At 42.7% G+C, this 23,257-nt stretch overlaps 1 protein-coding gene across 4 annotated transcripts in view; it reads left to right on the top strand.

The window, feature by feature from the left end:
• The first annotated feature begins 2,749 nt into the window (after positions 1 to 2,749).
• Positions 2,750 to 23,257, top strand: part of GMPR (guanosine monophosphate reductase) — a 28,927-nt gene continuing 8,419 nt past the window's right edge. Inside the window, exons 1-6 of one of the 4 annotated variants that reach the window (XM_033154629.1) lie at positions 2,750 to 2,806; positions 12,670 to 12,789; positions 13,259 to 13,342; positions 15,392 to 15,565; positions 16,774 to 16,855; positions 19,311 to 19,417. In XM_033154629.1, coding sequence (XP_033010520.1) covers positions 2,765 to 2,806; positions 12,670 to 12,789; positions 13,259 to 13,342; positions 15,392 to 15,565; positions 16,774 to 16,855; positions 19,311 to 19,417 — 609 coding nt within the window. In that variant the 5' untranslated portion in view covers positions 2,750 to 2,764. Of the gene's footprint in view, positions 2,807 to 8,316; positions 8,546 to 8,987; positions 9,184 to 12,669; positions 12,790 to 13,258; positions 13,343 to 15,391; positions 15,566 to 16,773; positions 16,856 to 19,310; positions 19,418 to 23,257 lie in introns of those variants that run through there. The other 3 variants (XM_033154628.1, XM_033154627.1, XM_033154630.1) reach the window with 3 other exon arrangements.

Below are 23,257 nucleotides of genomic sequence, written 5' to 3'. Positions count from 1 at the left end.
ATAATTACTTCTTAATTAATGGTAATTTCATTTGTCATGCGTCATGCCAGCAGATGGTGCTATTGGGCATGTAGAGGAATATTTTGTTGATCACTCAAACCTTAGCCTGTAAAACCAAGTACTATACAGGGCTGTAGTGAATCACAGAATCATAGAATTGAAGAGTTGGAAGGGATCCCGAGGGTCATCTAGTCCAACCCCCTGCAGTGCAGGAATGCTGCCCACAACCATCCCTGGGCAGGCACAAACCACCAATCTTCTGGTTAACAGCCAGAGGCACTGACATTTTTTAATTGCTATGAGGCGACAAATTGCATTTCAAGTAATAAGCAGTAACACATATTTTCCTCACAGTGAGGATTACACTGCTACTAAAAACAGAATCTAATTTACAGTAATCAGCAGATCTATTAAATTCCAGAGGTTACTTTTTTGTACAGTTTCCTATCGTTTTTCTTTTCAGCAAGAACGTAAGATGAGCCTGCTGATCCAGCCAATGGCCCATTCACAGCCTGTGGCAAGCTGCACATGAGCGCAACGGTACTCTGCCCACCTGCAATTTCCAGCAACTGGTATTCAGAAGCGTAGTGTCTCCGACAGTGGAGGCAGAAAATAGCCATAATGACTAGCAGCTGTCCATAGCCTTGATGTATCTCTGTCCAATGTCCATCCTTTCTAACCCTTTGTCTTTCACATTCCCCCTATTCTGAGTGAAACGGAGAAAGACAGTGGACACCCAGTCACCTGGAATTCCATTGTGAAGGCACACAGCACTCTAGAAAATAATATATGTACGATATGAATCTGCTGGGAGGTGTCACCAGGGGTTTTGGAGCACAGTTTCATCGACACCCATGACCCAGCTCTATCTTTCCATTCCATTTGTGCTGTGCGAATGCTGTACTGGTTTTTGGAGGCAGTAACAGACTAAATGAGGGCCAGTAAACTGAAACTAAATCCCAACAAGGTGGAGGTGCTCTTGGTAGGTGGTTTCCATGTCAAGGAGTTGGGCAGATGACACGTTCTGGAGTTTGGATCTGGTGTAATTTTACACCAGCTTGCTTTATGCTGGTTTCTTGTGCATAGGACTGTTCTCTTAATCTGTGCTCTCTTTTAGTGTTCCACATTCCAGTTCCGTCATCTTGGCCTTGGGGCTACTGGCATTAGTATATAAATATAATGTACATAGTGTCCCTTTCCAAATGTCCTTTTGATGTTATTTCCCCCCCTCCCCCCCAAAAAGAAAACTGTTTGTCTCATCAGACAGCTGTTACTTGGTTCTCTGTGATGCTGACAAATTCTACTCTATACCCACTTAGGGAACCCGAAACATTTACACCATCATTCCTAAGGGATGCTATTGTGAATTGGGTACTTCTAAGCTTCTTCTACCTCCAGATGTTGTTGTTGTTCATTCTTCTTCTGCGTTAAATTGATTAGGTAAAAGGGTCATTTTCCTACAAAAACAAAAAGTTGAAATAATATAAAATGGTTAAAAATATAGCATTATCCAATAAAGTTCCCCTGAAAGTAGATACATAAAAATTAAAGGTCATGGTTAAACATGCCAATTAATTTCAATGGGTTTATTCTGAATAGAGCATAGTTGGATATAATCCACAGCACATAAACTTGTGGAAGATACAGTAAAATTGTTGTTCACAAGAACAGTGCTGTAAGATTGAATAAAAATAAAGGCAGCTAGACATTAGATTGCGTCAGGATTCTTCATCTTCAACTCTGTAAAACTCATAATTAGTAAAAATTAATCTCATTTATGATGAGCTGAAAAAAACCCTTTAACTTTTTTTAAAAAAAGTCAGAAGCTTTTCTGCTTGGAATTTTAGGTAGAGACATTCCAAAAAATCTAAGAGAATTTTTTCTATATGCAACATGGCTGCAGCCTGAATACTGATTGCAATGAATTGGAAAGGAGGAAAAGTTCCAACCTTATCAGACTGGCAGTGTAATTTATTGGAATATGCGGAAATGGCACAATTGACTAACAGACTAAGAGGTAATACAAGACAATCATTTATTAAAAAATGGGATAAGTATAAGAGATATTTACAGAATAATAACAGCGGTACAATATCTATGGCAGCATTTGAATGACCCATGTCTAAACGTGCTGTTAAGAAACAAGCAAAAAGGTACGAATTGTTGTAAGAAAGTATTAGAAAATACAGAAAGAGTAAGGTAATAATGCTAAGTACATTAATCACCAGAAAGGTTATATGCACCGGGAAATGATAGGAAGTCTATTCTATGTTAGTAAAAGATAGGAAAAAAGAGATTACATAAATTTAATTTAAATTTAATTTTTGTAAACATATATAAGATTATTAGTACACGATTGTTTTCATCTTGGTATATTGTGTATGTTACCTATGAATTTCAATAAAGTATTTAAAATGTGGGGGGGAACACCTCATAATTAAAGCATAATGGATAGTTCAAAAAGTTTAACTAAAAATAAGGTGCTCAAGTTATCAGGACAATGCCACAAGTTGCTGACAAAATAGGGTTGTGCCTAAATACTGTAAGGAAGGGAGAGATAATGCCAGTACAGGGCATGACTACAGAAAATCAACGGCTTATCATTTATCTTCAGCTCTCTATGTCTGCAAAGGGGAATATTGCTCTGCTTCTCAGCTAGGAGTTTTCCCATTTTCCATGATGGAAAGTAACTACACTGTCTTTGAAGGAAACAAAAGGCATCACATTCTGGCCTCTTTTATCCTTTTTTCAAAAAAAATGCATAATGCAAGTTTGCAGAAAATGGAAAAGTAGCAATGAGAGGCATGTGAGTAGACTATCCCCCTGCTTCTTATCTGACCTTTGTTTTGCACTGCATCCATTTATTAGATTTGTTTACTAGGAAAATTGAGTTACGTAAGATCAAAGTGGCGGCGGGGGGAGGACTTTTTTGGCCACCTTGCCCTGTTCTCAGCTCTCACAAGTGACTTTTCCTTTATGTAGGTCTGGACAGTGGACCTTTTTGATGTACAACTATTTATTAGCTTTTGTTGTTCAGTCGTTCAGTCGTGTCCGACTCTTCGTGACCCCATGGACCACAGTACGCCAGGCACGCCTATCCTTCACTGCCTCTCGCAGTTTGGCCAAACTCATGTTAGTAGCTTCAAGAACACTGTCCAACCATCTCATCCTCTGTCGTCCCCTTCTCCTTGTGCCCTCCATCTTTCCCAACATCAGGGTCTTTTCTAGGGAGTCTTCTCTTCTCATGAGGTGGCCAAAGTACTGGAGCCTCAACTTCAGGATCTGTCCTTCTAGTGAGTACTCAGGGCTGATTTCTTTGAGAATGGATAGGTTTGATCTTCTTGCAGTCCACGGGACTCTCAAGAGTCTCCTCCAGCACCATAATTCAAAAGCATCAATTCTACGGCGATCAGCCTTCTTTATGGTCCAGCTCTCACTTCCGTACATTACTACTGGGAAAACCATAGCTTTAACTATACGGACCTTTGTCGGCAAGGTGATGTCTTTGCTTTTTAAGATGCTGTCTAGGTTTGTCATTGCTTTTCTCCCAAGAAGCAGGCGTCTTCTGATTTCGTGACTGCTGTCACCATCTGCAGTGATCATGGAACCCAAGAAAGTGAAATCTCTCACTGCCTCCATCTCTTCCCCTTCTATTTGCCAGGAGGTGATGGGACCAGTGGCCATGATCTTAGTTTTTTTGATGTTGAGCTTCAGACCATATTTTGCGCTCTCTTCTTTCACCCTCATTAAAAGGTTCTTCAATTCTTCCTCACTTTCTGCCATCAAGGTAGTATCATCAGCATATCTGAGGTTGTTGATATTTTTTCCGGCAATCTTAATTCCGGTTGGGGATTTATCCAGTCCAGCCTTTCGCATGATGTATTCTGCATATAAGTTAAATAAGCAGGGAGACAATATACAGCCTTGTCGTACTCCTTTCCCAATTTTGAACCAATCAGTTGTTCCATATCCAGTTCTAACTGTAGCTTCTTGTCCCACATAGAGATTTCTCAGGAGGCAAATGAGGTGATCCGGCACTCCCATTTCTTTAAGAACTTGCCATAGTTTGCTGTGGTCGACACAGTCAAATGCTTTTGCATAATCAATGAAGCAGAAGTAGATGTTTTTCTGGAACTCTCTGGCTTTCTCCATAATCCAGCGCATGTTTGCAATTTGGTCTCTGGTTCCTCTGCCCCTTCGAAATCCAGCTTGCACTTCTGGGAGTTCTCGGTCCACATACTGCTTAAGCCTGCCTTGTAGAATTTTAAGCATAACCTTGCTAGCGTGTGAAATGAGTGCAATTGTGCGGTAGTTGGAGCATTCTTTGGCACTGCCCTTCTTTGGGATTGGGATGTAGACTGATCTTCTCCAATCCTCTGGCCACTGCTGAGTTTTCCAAACTTGCTGGCATATTGAGTGCAGCACCTTAACAGCATCCTCTTTTAAAATTTTAAATAGTTCAGCTGGAATATCATCACTTCCACTGGCCTTGTTGTTAGCAAGGCTTTCTAAGGCCCATTTGACTTCACTCTCCAGGATGTCTGGCTCAAGGTCAGCAACCACATTTCCTGGGGTGTATGAGACCTCCATATCTTTCTGGTATAATTCCTCTGTGTATTCTTGCCACCTCTTCTTGATGTCTTCTGCTTCTGTTAGGTCCTTTCCACTTTTGTCCTTAATTGTGTTAATCTTTGTACGAAATGTTCCTTTCATATCTCCAATTTTCTTGAATAAATCTCTGGTTTTTCCCATTCTGTTATTTTCCTCTATTTCTTTGCATTGCTCGTTTAGAAAGGCCCTCTTGTCTCTCCTTGCTATTCTTTGGAAATCTGCATTCAATTTCCTGTATCTTTCACGATCTCCTTCGCATTTTGCTTGTCTTCTCTCCCCCGCTATTTGTAAGGCCTCATTGGTCAGCCACTTTGCTTTCTTGCATTTCTTTTTCATTGGGATGGTTTTCGTTGCTGTCTCCTGTATAATGTTACGAGCCTCCATCCACAGTTCTTCAGGTACTCTATCCATCAAATCTAAATCCTTGAACCTGTTCTTCACTTCAACTGTGTATTCATAAGGAATTTGATTTAGATTGAATCTTACTGGCCCAGTGGTTTTTCCTACTTTCTTCAGTTTAAGCTGGAATTTTGCTATAAGAAGCTGATGATCTGAGCCACAGTCAGCTCCATGTCTTGTTTTTGCTGAGTGTATAGAGCTTCTCCATCTTTGGCTGCAGAGAATATAATCAATCTGATTAGCTTTTACCCCCTTTCAAAAACTGTGTTTATTCTAGATTTCTGGTTGAGTATTACTACAACCAACAAAGGTTTTATTGCTATAGCGGTAGTGGGAAGGAAAACCCTAACTTTCTACAAAATTTCCCCTAGGATTAATCTCCTGAGCTTTACATTTCTGGAAGATTATCCTTCTGGAATTTAGCTCTTAGTGTACAATGAACTTGTTAGGGTTGCCATACTGCAGTTCTCAATATCCAAGTGACCTATTTGGCATATTATGTAAATTATTTGCCATTTATGCAAATCAGGTTGGGAAGAAAGTTAAGCAACACCCCCTATAAATTTGAAGTTGGAGATGGGAATATAAAGTTTTATGTTACCGCTTTGCTTTTTTGTTGCAGAAAAAGATTGATGTAAGCAATTCATATATTCATTTGTTTTTATTTCTTAAACTTATACCCCCTTTTCTGTGGTAGCAGCCAGGGTGGCTTGCAGCAGTACAAATATAATAAAAATATACAACTAATATAGTATCAAGATATACAATTTAAAAACATGCAAATATAAAAGAAGTAGATGGAAAAAACCAATAAAATAAACCAAGAGCTAGTTAAGGCCATTTAAATGTACTACAACAGAAGAAAACTGGAGAACTCATAGACCAATGGCCCATTTACTGAAAAAGTGTTTGCCTGTCAGCACCCATCAGTAACAGGGCTAGATAGGCTCCCCATGGCCATAAAAACATTAAACCTATTGGATATTATGAAATGTGTGAAGGACAGAATATTGTTCCTGAATTGATGGCAGGACATTATAACGGTACCTTTCTTTGGAAAAAAAAATACTTCTTCAGATGGTAATGAAGGAAATTCTTGTAGACTTTATTAGTTAGAACTTTGAAGTGCTGTAAAGTATTAGGGTACACAGAGGCATTCAGGGGTTAAAAGAGACAATGACATTAGAAAAAATACTGTTGTTTTTTCTGATACTTTCCTAGAAAAACCCAGTGACCTTATTTATGTCTCAGTGTAAGTCAGCAAAAGTGCATGGCTGAAAGTTGGTTCATCCAAAGGTTGGATGTCTCACACTTTCCATCCAATGGGTTTCAAACCCTTGGTGAGTTAGGGACTTTCCCTGCATGAGAAGACAGGCTCGGGTAGATTGAGCAGATGAGACCAATAGTGGGTCCAAGAACGCAGTTTCTATTTCTGCTTAATCAGATAACCACCTTTTCCTAGGAGCAGAGCATGTATTGTATGCAGTGCTATTTTTCTGGAAAAAGAGGTGCCAGAATTCACCATGGACACCTCCCTTGTTCTCTTAGAATGGCAATGGTGCTCACCTGAGAGGTGCCGGAACAGAGTTCCTGTAAGTTCCCCCTGAAGAAAAAAAAGCCCTGGTTGTATGGAACTACCACACCAAGCTGCCTATGTTGTAGTTAAACCATGTCTGACTAAAGCTTTTACACAGCATTAACTCAAAAGTTCCTTCCTGCTGTTTTCCTTCCGATATTCACTTTTGCCAGATCGTTTCTTGGGGCCCAAGTTGCTGGAACTCTTAGCTTTAGGTAAACCACGCTTTTCATAAACCTTGTTATTAATGTTACCATTTTGATCGGTCGTATGATACCATTTTGATCGGTCGTAAGAGCTGTTTGTTAAGGGTGCTGGGAGTTGGAAGGATATCCCTAATTCCCCTCACAGAATGTCAATTCTGAGTGGTTTTTCTGGACTGGATGGCCCTTGTGGTCTCTTCGAACTCTATGATTCTGGGGGTACACAGGGTACGCATACCCCTAAACATTTTGTGAATCTAAGTTTGGTCTCATTGAGGGGCAGTATTTAAATATGAGTGGTCCATGGGGTCACGAAGAGTTGGACACGACTAAACAACATTTAAATATGAGTAGGAAAATGAGAGTACCCCTAAACATTTTTTAGAAAAATGGGTTTAACGATCAATACCTCTTTAAAGCAACTCTTGAGAGTTGCAGCTCTGTAAGCGCAACAGGGGCCTCTCTCAGCATCTATAATGAACTACAGCCCCCAGAATTCCTTGGGGTAAGCCATGAGTGCTTAAAGTGCTATCATAGTGTTTTTAAGTGAATGTGGCCTCAATAACCCTCACAGCCCATGAGGCTTGGTGAGTGGTGACAGAGTCCGTATATTAAGTCAGTGTAAAGTTCCTCACGTTCTCAATTGATAATACTGGGGTGGGGAAACTAGTATGCCTTTGATTTTTGCCTGCAACTGTGGTCTATTTCTTCAATGACGAGAGAGAGAGAGAGAGGAGAAAGCTGTTTCATAACTGACTGGCAGAGCAGCAAATGAAGAATGCTGAAATTAGGGTGAGGGATCCCCCGAGGAGCTAACACACAAGAAACTGGAGCAGGCGGCGGGTGGGGAAAAAAGAGAAAGGGAGGACGAAGCCCCTGCTCTTTGCACAAGTGCATAAACGCAGAAGATTTGGGGAGGGTCACATGGCCGCCTGCTGTTTCCTCTGCCCTTGGGTTGCCCTTAATTCTCCTCCCCCTGCGATTCGGAGCTGCGTTCGCCGACTCCGCTTCTGCCCCGGTGCCTGATTCCCTCGCCTGAAAAGTCCCGTCTCCCTCCACCTTCTCCCCCGGCCCCGGCCTTATCGATCACGTTAATGGTGCTGCAGCTGCAACCTGCAGCTGCCGGCGCCTGGAAGTGCTGCAGCGTCTCCGGCTCGCCTCCCCTTGGAGCTGCATAGCTGTAGCAGCGCGCAGGCACCCACAGAGCCACGGAGCAGCCGGCGAACCGAGAGGGGGGAAAGGAGCCGGGCGGCGAGGCCACCTGACCTGCCCCGCGCCGCCTGTGCACATTCCAAAAGCAGCCCGTTCCTAATAAAGAAGCGATGGGGATCCGGCACCGTCTCGCGCGCCTTCGGCTCTCCCTATAAATACTCGCCCTGCAAAACAAACAAGCTTCGGTTGCTTCTGTCCTGGCCGACCCAAACTCGGGCTGACCGGCAAAAAACCGAAAACAAACCTAACCATAGCAAAACAAACAAAGAGAGAGAGAGAGAGCGAGCGAGCGAGTCGCCGCCGTCGCAGCAGCAGCAGGAGGAAAGAGAAGCCAAAGCAACTGCAGCCCGAGAGCCTGAGGCAAGGAGCGCACCTCCTGCACCCGAGCAGAACCGGCGAGATGCCCCGAGTAGATGCCGATCTCAAACTGGACTTTAAAGATGTCTTGGTTAGACCTAAGCGAAGCAGCCTCAAAAGCAGAGCAGAGGTGGGGGCCTATCCAAACGAGCATGCTTTTTTTCTTAATACTTCGCATCTAACTCCGGTAGATAACCGCTTTTTCTCTTGGTTTTTGCATTACCCAAGTTAACGGATTAATGAGCTTTGTCTGTCTGCTTCTCTCCCGCCTCTTGTCTTTCTCGCTGCGGCCCCGAATAAAGCAATCCATTTGTTACCTCACGGGTGAGGTTAGGTGGACTCTTGCGTACTAATATAAAAATCACACGGCAGGCAGCACTCCCCTCCCCCCCTTCCCGTTTCTCCTTTGCAGGAGCATTTGCCTCCTTGCAAGGAAAGAGCCCTTGCAAACGTGAAACGTGAGCTTCTCGCTTCCCCCTAAGAACTGCTTGTGCTGTCCTGATAGGGGCATTTGCCTAAAACACGTTTTTAATTATTATTATTGTTGTTGTTGTTGTTGTTGCTGTTGCTGTTCCTGCTGCTGCTGTTACTTTGCAAGAAAATACTGTGGATGGAAGAAGGTGACCTAGAGTTGGGGAGAACTGTGCTCGGAATTGTTTTGCAGAGAGGCGCGGAGAAACTGCCGGCGTGACACATCATTTGCTGCCTAATGGGTGGACGGGAGGAGGGGGGGGCGATGACTCAAATTACAAGCCGTGCATCGCAAGCCTTCAGTTTCCAGGGAAAGTAATATCAGAGAGGAGCTGTTTTGTGAGGACAAGGCAGGTCAGGACACACATACACAACTGAGGGGAAGGCAAATACTTTTGTGTTTTTGTAAATTGACAGCCAAATAAACAAAGCTTCCATTTTTATTTATTTTTTGAAACTAGCATGAACTTTTAGTTGTAGCTGTGTATGTTTGTGGTTGCAAAGCATCAGCTTATGGGCTGTTCAACATCTAAAGCAGATTTAGTTAATTAACTTTTAAATATAAATTGACATTTAAGATCCCATATTAAATAAGACTTGGAAAAGGGTGTGTGTGTGTGCGTGGAGGGAGGGGAAGAATAGCTACATCCATGAAGAATAGGTCTGCAACATAGATCTTGCCATGGTGGCTAAATGGAACTTCCATGCTCACAGAAGGAGTGTGCCACTGAATGCCAGTTCCTGGGGGGCAACAGCTAGAGAAGGCTGTTGTGCGCCTGCCTTGCCTAGTTGCCCAGTTTGGGTAGCAGGGTGCTAGGCTTTGATGATGCACATTTGGTCTGATTCAACAGGGTTCTTAATGCACAGGCATACTCAGGTTTTCTGCTAGGGGGAAAAATAGCTTGGTGAGCTGTCAATAAAAGCAGCAATCTTGTTCCTTGTGTTATTAAAATCCCTGCAATCTAGTTTGTGGTTGGATAATTTGCACTATCGTTGGAATGAATGCTTTGCGACTGCAGGCTGTGTAGAGACATCTGGCCAGCAACCATTGCTACTGGTAAAGGCGTTTTCAAAAAAACCCTACAAGCATTATATCTCTGTAACCAGAATAGTGTTGTAGGAAATCCCTCTGGAATGTGGAGTTGCATATCTATTGACCCAATAGGCTTACTATATTCTACAAGGTATGATCTACCTATCAACTTGGAACAAGATCCCAAAGACAAGTGGCACGTTTGTATTGCCTTTTCTATGGGGTACTGAAAGGACTAAATAAAATTACCGTGTTTTTTTTTAATGAGAAAAATGGCTTTAATTTAAAACCAACTTTTGTAGCCATCGTTAACATAGATTTCAATGGAAGGAAGTTTAGGCTGCTTTAAGATATATATGCCATCAGGTGTTTTGCATCTACACCCAAAGTGTTATATGTAATGTTTCCAGCTGCATGTATCATACAACTAAATGAGCCAACAGCATTTCCCTGCAAAATAAGGCTACATGCTTGTTTATTTTGGTGCAATGGGTAGAGCGGTTATTGCATCCAAGTAAGAATTCATTCTGTACATATTTACTTTAGAATAAGGCTTCAATCCAGCCCCTATTAATTTAGGCCCCATTTCATTTAGGATTTTCTTCAGAGTAAACATGGTTAGGATTGTGTTGTAAACATGGTTAGGATTGTGTTGTAAACATGGTTAGGATTGTGCTGACTTACTTAGAGCAGATCCTTTGAAATAATTGGTGTAGATTAGTCATGACTTACAAGTCCATTGACCCAAGAACTTGTGTGTGTGTGTGTGTGTGTGTGTGAGTAACAAATATTTTAAACCTTTTCAACTCATCCGTTTATGTGGCTGGCTATTGTATTAATTCTAGGTATCGCAGACATTATGTCCCCCTCTGTGACTTCTGTTTTCTTTTAATTCCTGACTTGTAAGGATGAGCCTAGGTTGTTGCCAACGAAAAATCAGGGAGGTTGGGGAGACATTGGATACAGGTCCTGCTTGCAATGAATGAGGTTCAGCATTATACAATTACCTATTAATTATTTATTTGGAAGATGCATAGTCTGCTTTTCAATACACTGCTTTTCAAGGTAGAGAACAGCAGTTAACAGAAAATATAATAGTGTTTTCGCATCATTTTGGCTAATAGGCCGAGAAGCGATAACAATAAAACCACCCCAAAACTGAGGCAGAGCAACAAATAAAACCATTAGGCATATTAAACAGCAAAAACCTATTTTAAAAGACAAACCCATAAAGATTGTTTAAAGGGGGCAATGTCTTGTATGGAACAGGCAACTGGTTCTATAATCTGTGGACCACCAGGCTAACTGATGATTAAACTGAGCTGGATTTTAAGTACATATGGAAAAGATGCTCTCTCAAGTTACCTGGTAGCTGGAGTATAAAGAGGGATAAAAGTAAAAATTGAATTTATCCTGAAAGTAAACTGGCAACCAGTGTAGCTCACATAAAATTAGTATTGCTTCCTGCATCTAACCCCTGTAATTGAACGTGGCTGTTGTATTGTGGACCAGTCACAACTTGTGAACAGGCTTGAAGTGCGGCTCTCTGTATTGCAGTTTGGATGGAAGGTTACTAGGACATGCAGTATGAGGGTCAAACCATTCTCTTTCAGGAATAGGGGTAAGCTATTGAAAAGGCCAAGGCTGATAAAATGCATTCCTGGCCACTGTTTCAGTTTAAGCATCCAGAAGGAGACCTTGATCCCAAAGCACTCCCATACAGCAAACAGTCCTAATTAGGGAATGTGAACCCTTTAGTAGCATTTGCCAAGACCTGTTGGTGTCTGTGTCTTGATGGTAAGGTAAAGGGACCCCTGACCATCAGGTCCAGTCGTGTCCGACTCTGGGGTTGCGGCGCTCATTTCGCTCTATAGGCCGAGGGAGCCGGCGTTTGTCTGCAGACAGCTTCCGGGTCATGTGGCCAGCATGACAAAGCTGCTTCTGGCGAACCAGATCAGCGCACGGAAACACCGTTTACCATCCCACTGGAGCAGTCCCTATTTATCTACTTGCACTCTGACATGCTTTCGAACTGCTAGGTGGGCAGGAGCTGGGACCGAGCAACGGGAGCTCACCCCATGGCAGGGATTCGAACCACCAACCTTCTGATCAGCAAGCCCTAGACTCTGTGGTTTAACCCACAGCGCCACCTGAGTTGTGTTGATGGTACAGCTATGCATTAAAGGCCTTTGTTCAGCCCATTTGTGGGCAGGGAAATTGGGGGCCGTTTCACCAAATTTGTAGAGGGAGAAGAAATATTGCAACAGTTATTGGGGATGGAGCTTACCATTAGTGGTGGCAGTAGCATGGCTTTTCGCTTTTTTCCTAAGGGTTTGTTGTTGCTACTTTTCATGCTTCATAATGACATTGGGCTGGTGATTACAACACATTGTGTGTTGGAGTGCCAAGTCTCAATTAAAAAAAAATGGTGAAGAATATTTGAAGAAAACTCTTCAAAGTGGGCATTTCCAGCTCAAGTCTAGGTGACTTTGAGAATTTCAGGTCCTTAACTTACTTTAGACCAGCCAACAGCTTAAATGGGATGTAGTAGAAAACTAGGAAAAAAAGGAACTTGATTTGAACATCTTGAGGACATGTTCCTTATTGGATAAGCATTAAATGTGGGATTGGCTTACTTAGAAATACAATTTTGCATTTCCTTCCTTTTATGTTTGCAATCTTAGGCCTCAATTCTACATTTAGTGAATTCCCCCCCCCCCAACACACACACGCAGAATAACGTATAAAAGCTGTATTTCTTTGCTGGTACAGAAGACTGATTAAAATATGTATTATTATTTTTACAGGTGGATCTTATGCGTACTTTCACATTCCGTAATTCTAAGCAAACCTACACTGGGATCCCCATTATAGTAGCAAATATGGACACCGTAGGCACTTTTGAAATGGCACAGGTTATGGCAAAAGTAAGTGCTTTTTAATTCTCCTGCAAAACAGAAAGAAAAATAAAACCCTGATGTGTGTTACCTGAGCTGGTCCATTTTTTACAAAACAAACAAACAAACAAAAAACATATTTGAAGCAAAATAATTTTAGATTCCAGTTTTCTTTTGACTTGCCTGTGTTGCAAACAGGGAAAGTAGGAGCAAAGTCAAGCACTTCTAAATACCTGTTAAACCATGTATATGATAACAGTGTCTCATACTGAATGTAAACAAATTGTGAAAAAGACTATGGTACAAATTGAAAGTGGAAACACTATATGCAATTTTTTTTATTTGCTTGTTTTGTTACACAAGAAAATCTTTAATAAAAACTAATTTAAAGGGGGGAATAAGATCACATAACACATTCTTGCTTTGTAGCCATGTAGTCTTTTTGCGTGCATTGCTGCCTGAGATTGTAGCGTAATACCTGGTTTCTTTTTTTCCCTAGTATGCAATGTTCACTGCAATTCACAAGCATTACTCTCTGGAACAGTGGGAGCTGTTTGCAAGCAATCACCCAGAATGCCTAGAGGTATATTTTCACACTATTAATTATTAAATGCAGTTGCTGCTTTCTAAACTTGGGAGTTTGGGGAAGAACTGCACACATACAAAATGGAAAAAGAAGAAAACAACATGTTTTGTTTGCAAGAAATCATTTTGTAAGGGGAGCAATGTCGTTCTTAAAATAATTGTGCTAAGTGGTTTATTCAGCATTCCTATGGGGAATATAATATATATAATAGAACCATTAGAAAGAAAGATTAACTGTAGCAAATGTTCGTAGAAGTTAGGGGAAAGTGTGTTAACAAAGCTTTCTCCAGTAAACTAAGAATGAACGCATGGGCGTAGCCAGGATTTGTGTTGGGGAGGGCAGGACTTTTGTTAGGGGGGGCAGAACCAACATGCTTGGTCTGTTAAGTATTTATATTGTTTTACTTGATCTAGGGGAGGCAATTGCCCCCATGCCCCCCATTGCATACGCCCATGAATGAGCATCTTTCTTTGACTATCATTACAGCAAGAGGGAACAGTTATGAGATTTTTAATAGAATGTTGGCAGGGAAATTGAAATGGATGAAATAGGTATGGCTGCATTTCAACAAAATTAGACTGGAGTCAAGGAACATAATTCTGTAAATTCAAACCAAGACTGGCAAACATATATTTGATGCAGCAATTTTAATCAGCCCAAATGTCATTATGATAGATTCTGAAATTCTTTCTGAAACAGCATGCTTTTTGAGAATTAGGGCCCAGGCAATAAGAAGATAGATAACAGTGAGAAAGAAAGATTCCCTGAAAACTTGTGATAAAATACTGGGGTTGGGGGGATGTTCTGGGACACTTTTCTTCAGAGCAGGAGTGAAGATACCATTTGCCAGGGCACCAGAATCATTGAAGTGAATGAGGTGATAATGAAGTTTTCAAGTTTGTGTCAGATTAGCATAGAGTAAGTTAGAGAGTGAGGAAAATAATGCAAGCAGGCTAGATATGTATTTCATTTTATTTGATGGCACTAGCCTAGTGAAGCTGCCTTATACTGAGACAGGCTGTTGGTCTATCTAGCTCAGTATTGTCTACAGTGACTGATTCCACTCTTGTTTTACTTCAAGTTGTTTTTTAAATCTCCTCTTCCAGTGAGTAGCAAATTTAGTTCCAAGTTCAGTTTTGTGTGATGGTGTGTTGAGGAAATAAGAGGGCTTAGATCCTGTTGATCCATAGCTTCACCATCACATCCCAACACACCCTTGAAATGCCCAGTTTTTCCTAATGCTGACCAATGAATATTTGTGGCAGTACACCTTCTGAAGTCTTCTGCTAGGGAGACCTCCAGTGGTCTCCCTCCGTCATGGCAGAGCACCACTTAACACTGCTGGCAGTGGCTCCATAGCTGGCCTTTGGTTGCCTTTTGGGTTGCTATGATACCCATATTTAAATTGTGGCTTAATATCCTGGCTTCTTGGTATGCTGTTAACTGTGGTTTGCACTTAATGTGAAGCTATGACTAACTTATGAGCCAAATCCTGGCTTGTTTTGGAATGACAAAAGTGGCTAGAAAATATGCTTGTTTTCTGTAGAGGGAATATTAAAAACAGCTTGAAAAGAAAACTAAAATAGGAAACAGTGTACAGTATTCAAGAAAATGTTGTAAAGGACCAGGGGAGTGGGAGATGAACCAAGAGAGTTTGGATATGGGACAGAAGCTACCAGGATTTTTTTCTTTGCCAACATCACTTAACACAAACAGGAGTTTTTATAGATAGAAAAATTTTAAATGGCAAAGAAAGGAGGACAAAGTGTTAGGTGCTCCAGAGGAATTGATATCATGCATAGATTAGCAGACTGCATAACTAGGAATGGAAGATTTTTTATTCATTCTCAGACCACAGTTCCAAGCCCCAGACACAAATTCCAGCTGCTCTTTCATTGCACTCGATCTTCAGATTTGACCAAATCTCTTCCCCCAGCCTGGAGGTATACGCTAATATTTTATGGTCCCTGTTGGCTTCCTCTCTCAAATAGATGCACAGACCCCGGTTCAATAAAAGCGGCTGATGATCACTCCCTCTCTTTCCAGCATGTAGCTGTGAGCTCAGGCAGTGGCATGCCCGACTTTGAGAAGATGACCAGAATCATAGAGGCCATTCCCCTTATCAAGTACATTTGCTTGGATGTGGCCAATGGTTATTCAGAATACTTTGTGGAGTTTGTGAAAGCTGTCCGCATCAGATTCCCCAAGCACACAATCATGGTAGGTATGATGAGGAAAGTGGAGAGGTGGATGGGTTTAATTCGGTGAGATGTTTTGTTGATTCAAATAAGCGTGTTTCACGGAGGATGGCCTGGTGAAGAAGAGGACAGGGTTCCTGCATGTGTAATAGTTGTATAGAAGAAGGACTTTCAGCAGTTGTAGCTTGTCACCTGGCCACTCCAGTTTCAGGCCATGCAACTACTGCGTTCCCACTGTTTCCACAGAATTGAATTCTTTACACATCCTTCTATTAAAGATCACTATTGCTGTCATTCCCATTCCCCAAATGGGTTCCCAAGATTAGAGCGCAGTAGCTATGATCCAACAATGTGACTTGCAGAAAAGGGGCTGAAGCTGTAGTGTTAGAGCAGATGATCTGCATGAGGAAGTCCCCAGGTTCAATATCCAGAACCTTGGAGAGCTGCTGCCAGTCGATGCAGACAGTAACTACTACTACTACTACTACTACTACTACTACTGATTTTTTATTTATACCCCACCCATCTGGCTGGGTTTCCCCAGCCACTCTGGGCGGCTTCCAACAGAATATTAAAATGCAATAATATATTAAACATTAAAAGCTTCCCTAAACCTTGGTCCATCTACTAGGCTAGATGGACCAAGGATCTAGCTTCCTAGGCTGTTCAGCCGTGTTCTTTTCAGCCCACTCCCCCTGTTGAACTGCAGAGCATTATTAAACTCAAGGGATTTTTGAAAGCTGCTTCTTGACAAGAGAATTTGGTGATGGGGGAATGCTACGTTAAACTACAAAGTTTATCCATAGTTATGGATAATGACATGCTGAAGGTTGCCTAGAGTGGAATTGCAGCATAGTGCTAAGGTAAATGTTCCATCAGCACAAGGATTTCTGCTTGTGAAATGGAATATTCTCCCTTTCCCTTCTCCCCATGTGCCTCCTAAAACTGTTATAGGTGTCCCCCTCCCCCAGTGTCCTCAAGGAGCAAAATGTCTTTGATTGATCCAGGGCATAAGTTGACACAAATATCCTATTACAGTAATCACCCCCCCACACACACACACACTTTAAATTAGTGTGGTTGTTTGGGAAATAAACTCAGTTTCTTCATATAAACAAAACTGTATATGGAATTATTGAATAACAACACTAATAACAGTAATCCCGTTAACGCAAGCATTTGTTCAGTGTTTCGTTCAACTTTGGATTGATGTTCTTGCCTGTGTTTCAGGCAGGTAATGTGGTGACTGGAGAGATGGTGGAAGAACTTATTCTATCCGGAGCAGACATTATCAAAGTTGGAATTGGACCAGGTAAGCTGATTGGCAGTGGACAGTGAGAGTGCAGTTTTATATTGATGTGCCTGGGACACTTGTTTCTGCATTCATGTTGGGTATATTTATTCTCTGAGAATTTATTTATTTTCCTATAATAATCCTGTGGACCTGGGTAGCCATGACTCACCATGATGTTGGTATAGTCTAACCTTACATTCCATAACCTGGTGCTCCTTTTTCCATTTGGATATGGGGTTCAGAGCAAAAACAATGATGCTACAGAGAGTTTGGTATGAGGAGATTGTGTTCCCCCTGCTAAGTTGCCTTGATTGTCTCCTGCCAGAAGTCAGTGATTTTGCCGAATAGCACTTGGCAGATTGCATCTTCTGAGCCTTAGATATGGGACCAGTAGTATCCTGTTTTACAGGGTTGCTATAGGATAAATAAAGCAAGGATTGCTATGTACAGTGGTACCTCGTGTTACGTACCGTCCCCCTTACGAATGCTGCGGGTTATGCACTCCACTAACCTGGAAGTAGATGCCCCTTGTTGCGACTTTTGCCCCGGGATGTGAGCAGAAGTTGTGCTTCAGCGGTGCGGCAGCAGCGGGAGGCGCCATTAGCGAAAGCACACCTCATGTTACAAGCAGTTTACTGTTACGAATGGACTAAGTACGCAACACGAGGTACCACTGTACCAATGTACTTTAAACACTAAAACTGCTATAGGAATGAATGAATGAATGAATGAGAATAAATCATCACTAGTGATTAATTTATTTTCATGTGCCCAGTGATCAAGCTGTGCTGTAGTGTTTCAATGCCATGAAATAAATTGCCCATCTTTCAAAATTAAAAACACCTTAAACCAGAGGTTTTCAATCTTTTTGAGCCCACGGCTCCCTTGACCAACTACATTCTTTCTGTGGCACCCCTGTGGGGCCCAGGAGCCCAGTTATGTCACCCCTTGCCTGCAGAACTGGCAGCCTCTCACCCTTTTTCAGACACCCTCCTTTGTGGTGTGTTCCCCCAGCCTGTTCTCCCCTATCCTTGGGAGTCCTCTGGGCAGTTGCTGCTGCCGCCCCTGGTCTCTGAGCTGCCCCCCCGCCTCAAAGAGAGGTGCCTCCTCACACTGCCTCATAGGGGCCTAGGACTTGTCTGACCATTCCCAACAGCAAGGGCTGGTGGACTGGCTGGCTGGGCTCCCTTGCCTGCTTGCTTGCATGCTCTGAGGCTGCCTCAGCTCCTGGCAACCAGCACCCCCTGGCCAGCCCCAGAGGCACCATTCACCCGTGGAGCTTGTAGCCAGGGCTGTTGCAGCAAACAGCCAGGCAAGCTTTTGGCAGGCAGAGACACGAGAGGGCATCAGAGGAGGGAGGGAACGAAAGAGGGACACAGGCAGTGTTGCCCATGGCACTCCTGACCATCCTTCAAGGCACCTCAGGGTGCCATGGCACATGAAAACCACTGGCTTAAGCTGTACCAGTTAGCCATTTTATGGAAATGGTGGCTCATCTACCCAGACCTCTTCATCCACATGACTTGGAGGGGAAGCCTCTTTCCTGCTGTCCTATCATTTTTAGGCAGAAATTAGTAGGCTAATCTTATTGTTTCACTTTAGATTGAAAGCCTGTGGTGAGCTAGAGTGACCCCAGTGCCCATTTTCCTGCCTGTAAAAGTCTTTAGAAATCTTAACTCACTTAAGCCCAGAAATAAGACTGACATCAATGTATGCCAAGCATAGTTTGAGCTGATGTAGGCTTAACACTTCCAATTTATTAACCATAGATCAGGAGAAGGCTTCATCTTTGCCTGCTTCCCACCCCACCCCCCCACCTCCGGGCATACCAGTTTTCCCACCCTTCCATTGCCAGCTTTTACAAAATCATGCGTTCTAATGGCACTTGCAGGATTAGCTTTCACTGGTTTCAGATGCTGATTAAGAGGGAACTCTGGTTAGCATTGACCACCGGTATTGCAATGCTTAACTGTAGAGGAAGGGCAGAGGGATTTTGTACAGAAGAGGGAATGGGATGTGCAACATTGTGACCTCCTATTCATTTCTTAAACAAGGCCGAGACGTTGGGGGGAATGCAAAGCATTTGGCAGGGTTCCCCATTATATTTGGGTTAGTAACCTATTTAAATGTAGGCTAGATGATACCACAGTCAGGTGGATTAGCAGCTGGTTGGCAAACTGTACATAAAGAGTGGTAATCGGTGGCTCCTCATAAAACTGGAGGAAGGTTTCAAGGGCCTTTTGAATTCTATTAGGCACCTTCTGTGGAGTCAGGTGCTTCTCCTGCAAGTAAAAATTTGTTGTGCCAGTTGAAAAGGAAAGAATGATGCAGCTGTGTGGGCTGTCATAATGGCAGAGCTGCTCCCACAGGGGCACAGCTGCCTGAGAAAGACACCAGTGGTTTCACCTGCCCTAATCTACAAGATACCATAGCTTTGGTTTCATCTTTCCATCTGTTCGTTTTTGATGTCTAGGATCTGTGTGCACCACTCGGATAAAAACTGGTGTGGGTTATCCACAGCTGAGCGCAGTGATTGAATGTGCAGATTCTGCTCATGGACTGAAGGGGCATATAATATCCGTAAGTATGATCTGCAGGGAATGCCAAAAATAAGGCAGGGTTATAGAATGAAGTCCCAACAAGAAGATGTTAAGGAAACCCTTTCTGCAATAATCTCTGACCTCGTGAAACCTCTTGAGCTCAGGGGTGTTTCAAAGGCATAAATTAGAAACTCTGACTCCTAACTTCAACTGCTCAGAAATAGACCTTTGAGTCATGCCTTTGTGTCCAGTAGTTCACCCCTGTTTTGTGAACTGACTCTTTAGGTAGCAAAATAGTCTGTGAAAGTGCATATCTAATTTATACTTTCCAAGAGGGATGTGTAGCAGCTTGGTAAGGAAAAAGAGCCTTAGTCAGAAAATAGTGATATGAGGTTGAGGGTGCATGAAGTTGACGTTCAAGGTTTTGATGAGTTCCAGTTTCACAAGGAAGTGAAACATCTTTATTTTCTAAGGAGTACCCATGTTCTAAGTTGTCAAGCCACCCACAGGGGCAGCACACCCAGTTTTGCCTCTGGAGGTGAATGGGATGTGCCACCCTAGTCGACAGCACTCGCAGAACGAATTAATTTTGTCTTGCGAGGCACCACTGTAGTTGCTTTTGTTGTAAATGGCTGGACTCTGATGACTGCTTGGGGCATTCAGATCCCCTAACAGCCCACTGGTAGAATGCATGCAGGTTCAATCCCTGGCATTTCTAGTTAAAAGAATCAGGTTGGAGGTAATGGGAAACTAAGAGACCAGGCAGCTTTGGCTAGTCAACAGTTGAGAATACTGAGCTAGTCAGACAGATAATCTGGCCTAGTATAAGGCATCTTCTTGACGTATGAGAGGTATTTTCTTCTGTTACCGACTGTAATTTTTGCATCTCATTGCCATTCAACTTCCACTTCATATTTTCTGTGTGTGCATGTGTGTCTATATGCAGTTACAAAAGTCATGTTCCACCCCCACTCTCTACAAGATTCCTGGGGGTTCTAGGCACTCACTCAGGATCTGTGTTGCTTTGGAGAACAGAGACATGGTGGAGACTTTTGTAGCTTTAAGAAATATGGTTTATTCACTTAGTTACACCTTCGGTGTGCATGGAGGGAGTCCAGTTCTTAACAGCATGGTCATTTCAAGAGGGTCTTGTCCCCTCAGTGGTGCAGCCTTGGAGTCCAAGGCATCTCTCCCAGCTGGCCTTCACAAGATAGATCCCAGTCTTTTTTCTCCTTCTCTTCTTCCAGCACACCATGCTCAAAACTCTCCTGTCACTTCAAACCCACACCCCACCACTCTGGCAAGTTGGCAACCTCTGTTTGCCCAGGTTCAGGCTCTCAGATGGGCTATCAACCCATTTTGTCATATTATCTCAGGCGAGGCCCTGGCTTGGGAAGGAATCTTAGCCTGTACTTTTCCACTGACCTACAATCTTCCCTTCAGTACTCCAGATAATCAAAATTCTACCATTTATTAATTTCTAGTGTTTAGGGGGGTCCCCCAAATCTATAACACTATATTTCTGAACGAAGTAGGCTTTAGTTCTTTAAATATTTCACATGCCATAGGGCTCTTTGTGCCACAGTGGATTAAGCTAGCTACCGCTCTGAAAATGTGTGATGATCTGTTATTTGGTCCAAACCTGTAGCAAAAAGCCAGTGATGATGGAAAAGCTACCCCGTTAGTTCCTATTTTGTTTCCTCCTATGGCAGCTCAGCAAAGAACCAAGGAGTCAGCCATCATACTTTGTAGTGAGCCCCAGCTACTTAGGCTAAAAGGACAAATTGCTGGAGACGTGTGACCTGCTGTGGAAAAGAGGCAACCTCGGACTCCCTGCATCTTCTAGTAACATGTCTTAGAGCAAAATATGTTCATGTCATTGTACTCCAGTATTCACCATCTCTGCTCCACTTTCAGTGTTCTAAACTCCCATTGTTCTAGGCGCATTTTGCGACAGGGAATTTCATGAGGGTGAGCATTTTCTGAGCTCTGGGCACAGTACCGAGCCTAAAATTTCAGATTAAAACTGCAGAGTGGAAGGAAAGGAGGACCTTTTTCTGCCTCCCTACTCCCAGCTACTCTATGAAGACTGGAGAAGAGACCCTCTTAAGAAATACAGTATTAGGCGGGATGGGCAGGGGAACTATGGCTTTTTTGTTTTGCAGTCTTCAGATGAGGACTAGACCATGTGAAAAATGAACATAATATTTTAGCTGCAAGTTCATTCATTTTCAGCTTTGTATTCTTGTTATAAAAAATTGCGTCTAGACATTCCTTTGTTACGCCCATAACCTAGGTTTATGGTGCCACTTAGCTCCTAGCTTTCATATCTCAGTTTCTAACATTGTCCACTTTCTAAGGACAAACAAACCTGAGGTGTAATGGTGTCATATTACACATTTTGTTTTACTATATATTATTAGGGAGTGAGGAACTGCTGCAAGGATGTTGGAGTAATAGCTAGGTTGCCTTTAGTTTAGAAAATATGAGAGCCAATTCCTACATGTCTTTGAGGCCTAGTAAAATCAACATGAGGCGACTTTAAAATATATTCACTCTCCCAAACTGACACAGTTCAAGTGCCCTCTTGTGGCAAGAGCCAGTATTTATCATGCCAGACAGGAGTCCCAGCCAGCGTTGCTTTGGAATAGGGTACATCAGGCTTCCTCAACCTCAGCCCTCCAGATGTTTTGAGACTACAATTTCCAGCATCCCTCACCACTGGTCCTGCTAGCTAGGGATCATGGGAGTTGTAGGCCAAAAACATTTGGAGGGCCGAGGTTGAGGAAGCCTGGGGTAGGCCTACATTCAAACAACCTGCCCTTCCAGCTGAAACCAATTTGATAATCATTTTGTGGAGGTTCCACAGTATCCAAAAGTAGCAAAGCCAGCTTCAGGGCTGGGGAATATTATAGAAGCAAGAGGTCCAAAGAGTTTAACTTAACGGCTCAGGAGTTGGAATTGACTCTGCACCCCAAAGATTGTCTGCATCTTGTTGATGGGTCCCATTTAGTGGCCTAGTTTGGTCGCCACATTTTAAAGGATAGAAAAAATGGGGAGTATTTAGAGGATTTGGTAGAACGCTTATCTGCTTCTTGTATGTCTCTGCATTGGTATTCAGATCACTGTCAGATATTGGTTAGATGATAGACTACGTTAAGAGCAGTGCCCCCCGCCATCACATCTCTGGGCTGAATATATATTCCTGCATTTTTCCTCCCTATGGTTGAAGAAACGAGAATTTCATGAAGGCTTTAGTTCCATGAATGTTGAATAAACTGAATAAAATCAACCTGCAATGGGACAGTAAAATTTTGCCTCCTTCCTCCCATGTAGTTGCTTTAACAATACGCCCCTACCTGTGAGGAGGCAAATTAATTCGTGTCTGAAAAGCAAAGTCTTCCCTCCCTCCCTCTCTCCCTATTTGAGGTTTAAGTATCACATATTATAGGGTATGTGCATGTAGCAGCCTATGGATGGATGGATGGATCAGCCAAACAATTTGCCCAAGGAGATCTGTGCTCAACCTGGGGTATTTTCTTGGTCTCCTCCTCAAATAGCCCTCTCTGATGGAAAAAAAAATCATTTATGTCTGAACATAGTGGCCTAAGCCACATCTTTTGGTAAACCATGGTTTATGGCTTAGGGTGAATGGGCAGCTTGCTAAGGCCACACTGCCCAATCACTCCCAATTCACTTCTTCTCTGGGGTGAGTGGAAGCAGCAAAGCCTGGGATGCCATGTCTGAATCTGGAATTGTGGTTTCCGTCCCCAAAGAAACATCGATCCTAAAGTCAAAATCTGTTCTTTGCTTTCTGATCATACCATGTTTCACCGAAAATAAGACACAGTCTTATTTTTTTTCCCCCTCAAGAAAACAC

Source organism: Lacerta agilis, chromosome 7, assembly GCF_009819535.1.
Source record: "Lacerta agilis isolate rLacAgi1 chromosome 7, rLacAgi1.pri, whole genome shotgun sequence".
NCBI lineage: Eukaryota > Metazoa > Chordata > Lepidosauria > Squamata > Lacertidae > Lacerta > Lacerta agilis.
This window is presented reverse-complemented; position numbering and strand designations above follow the sequence as displayed.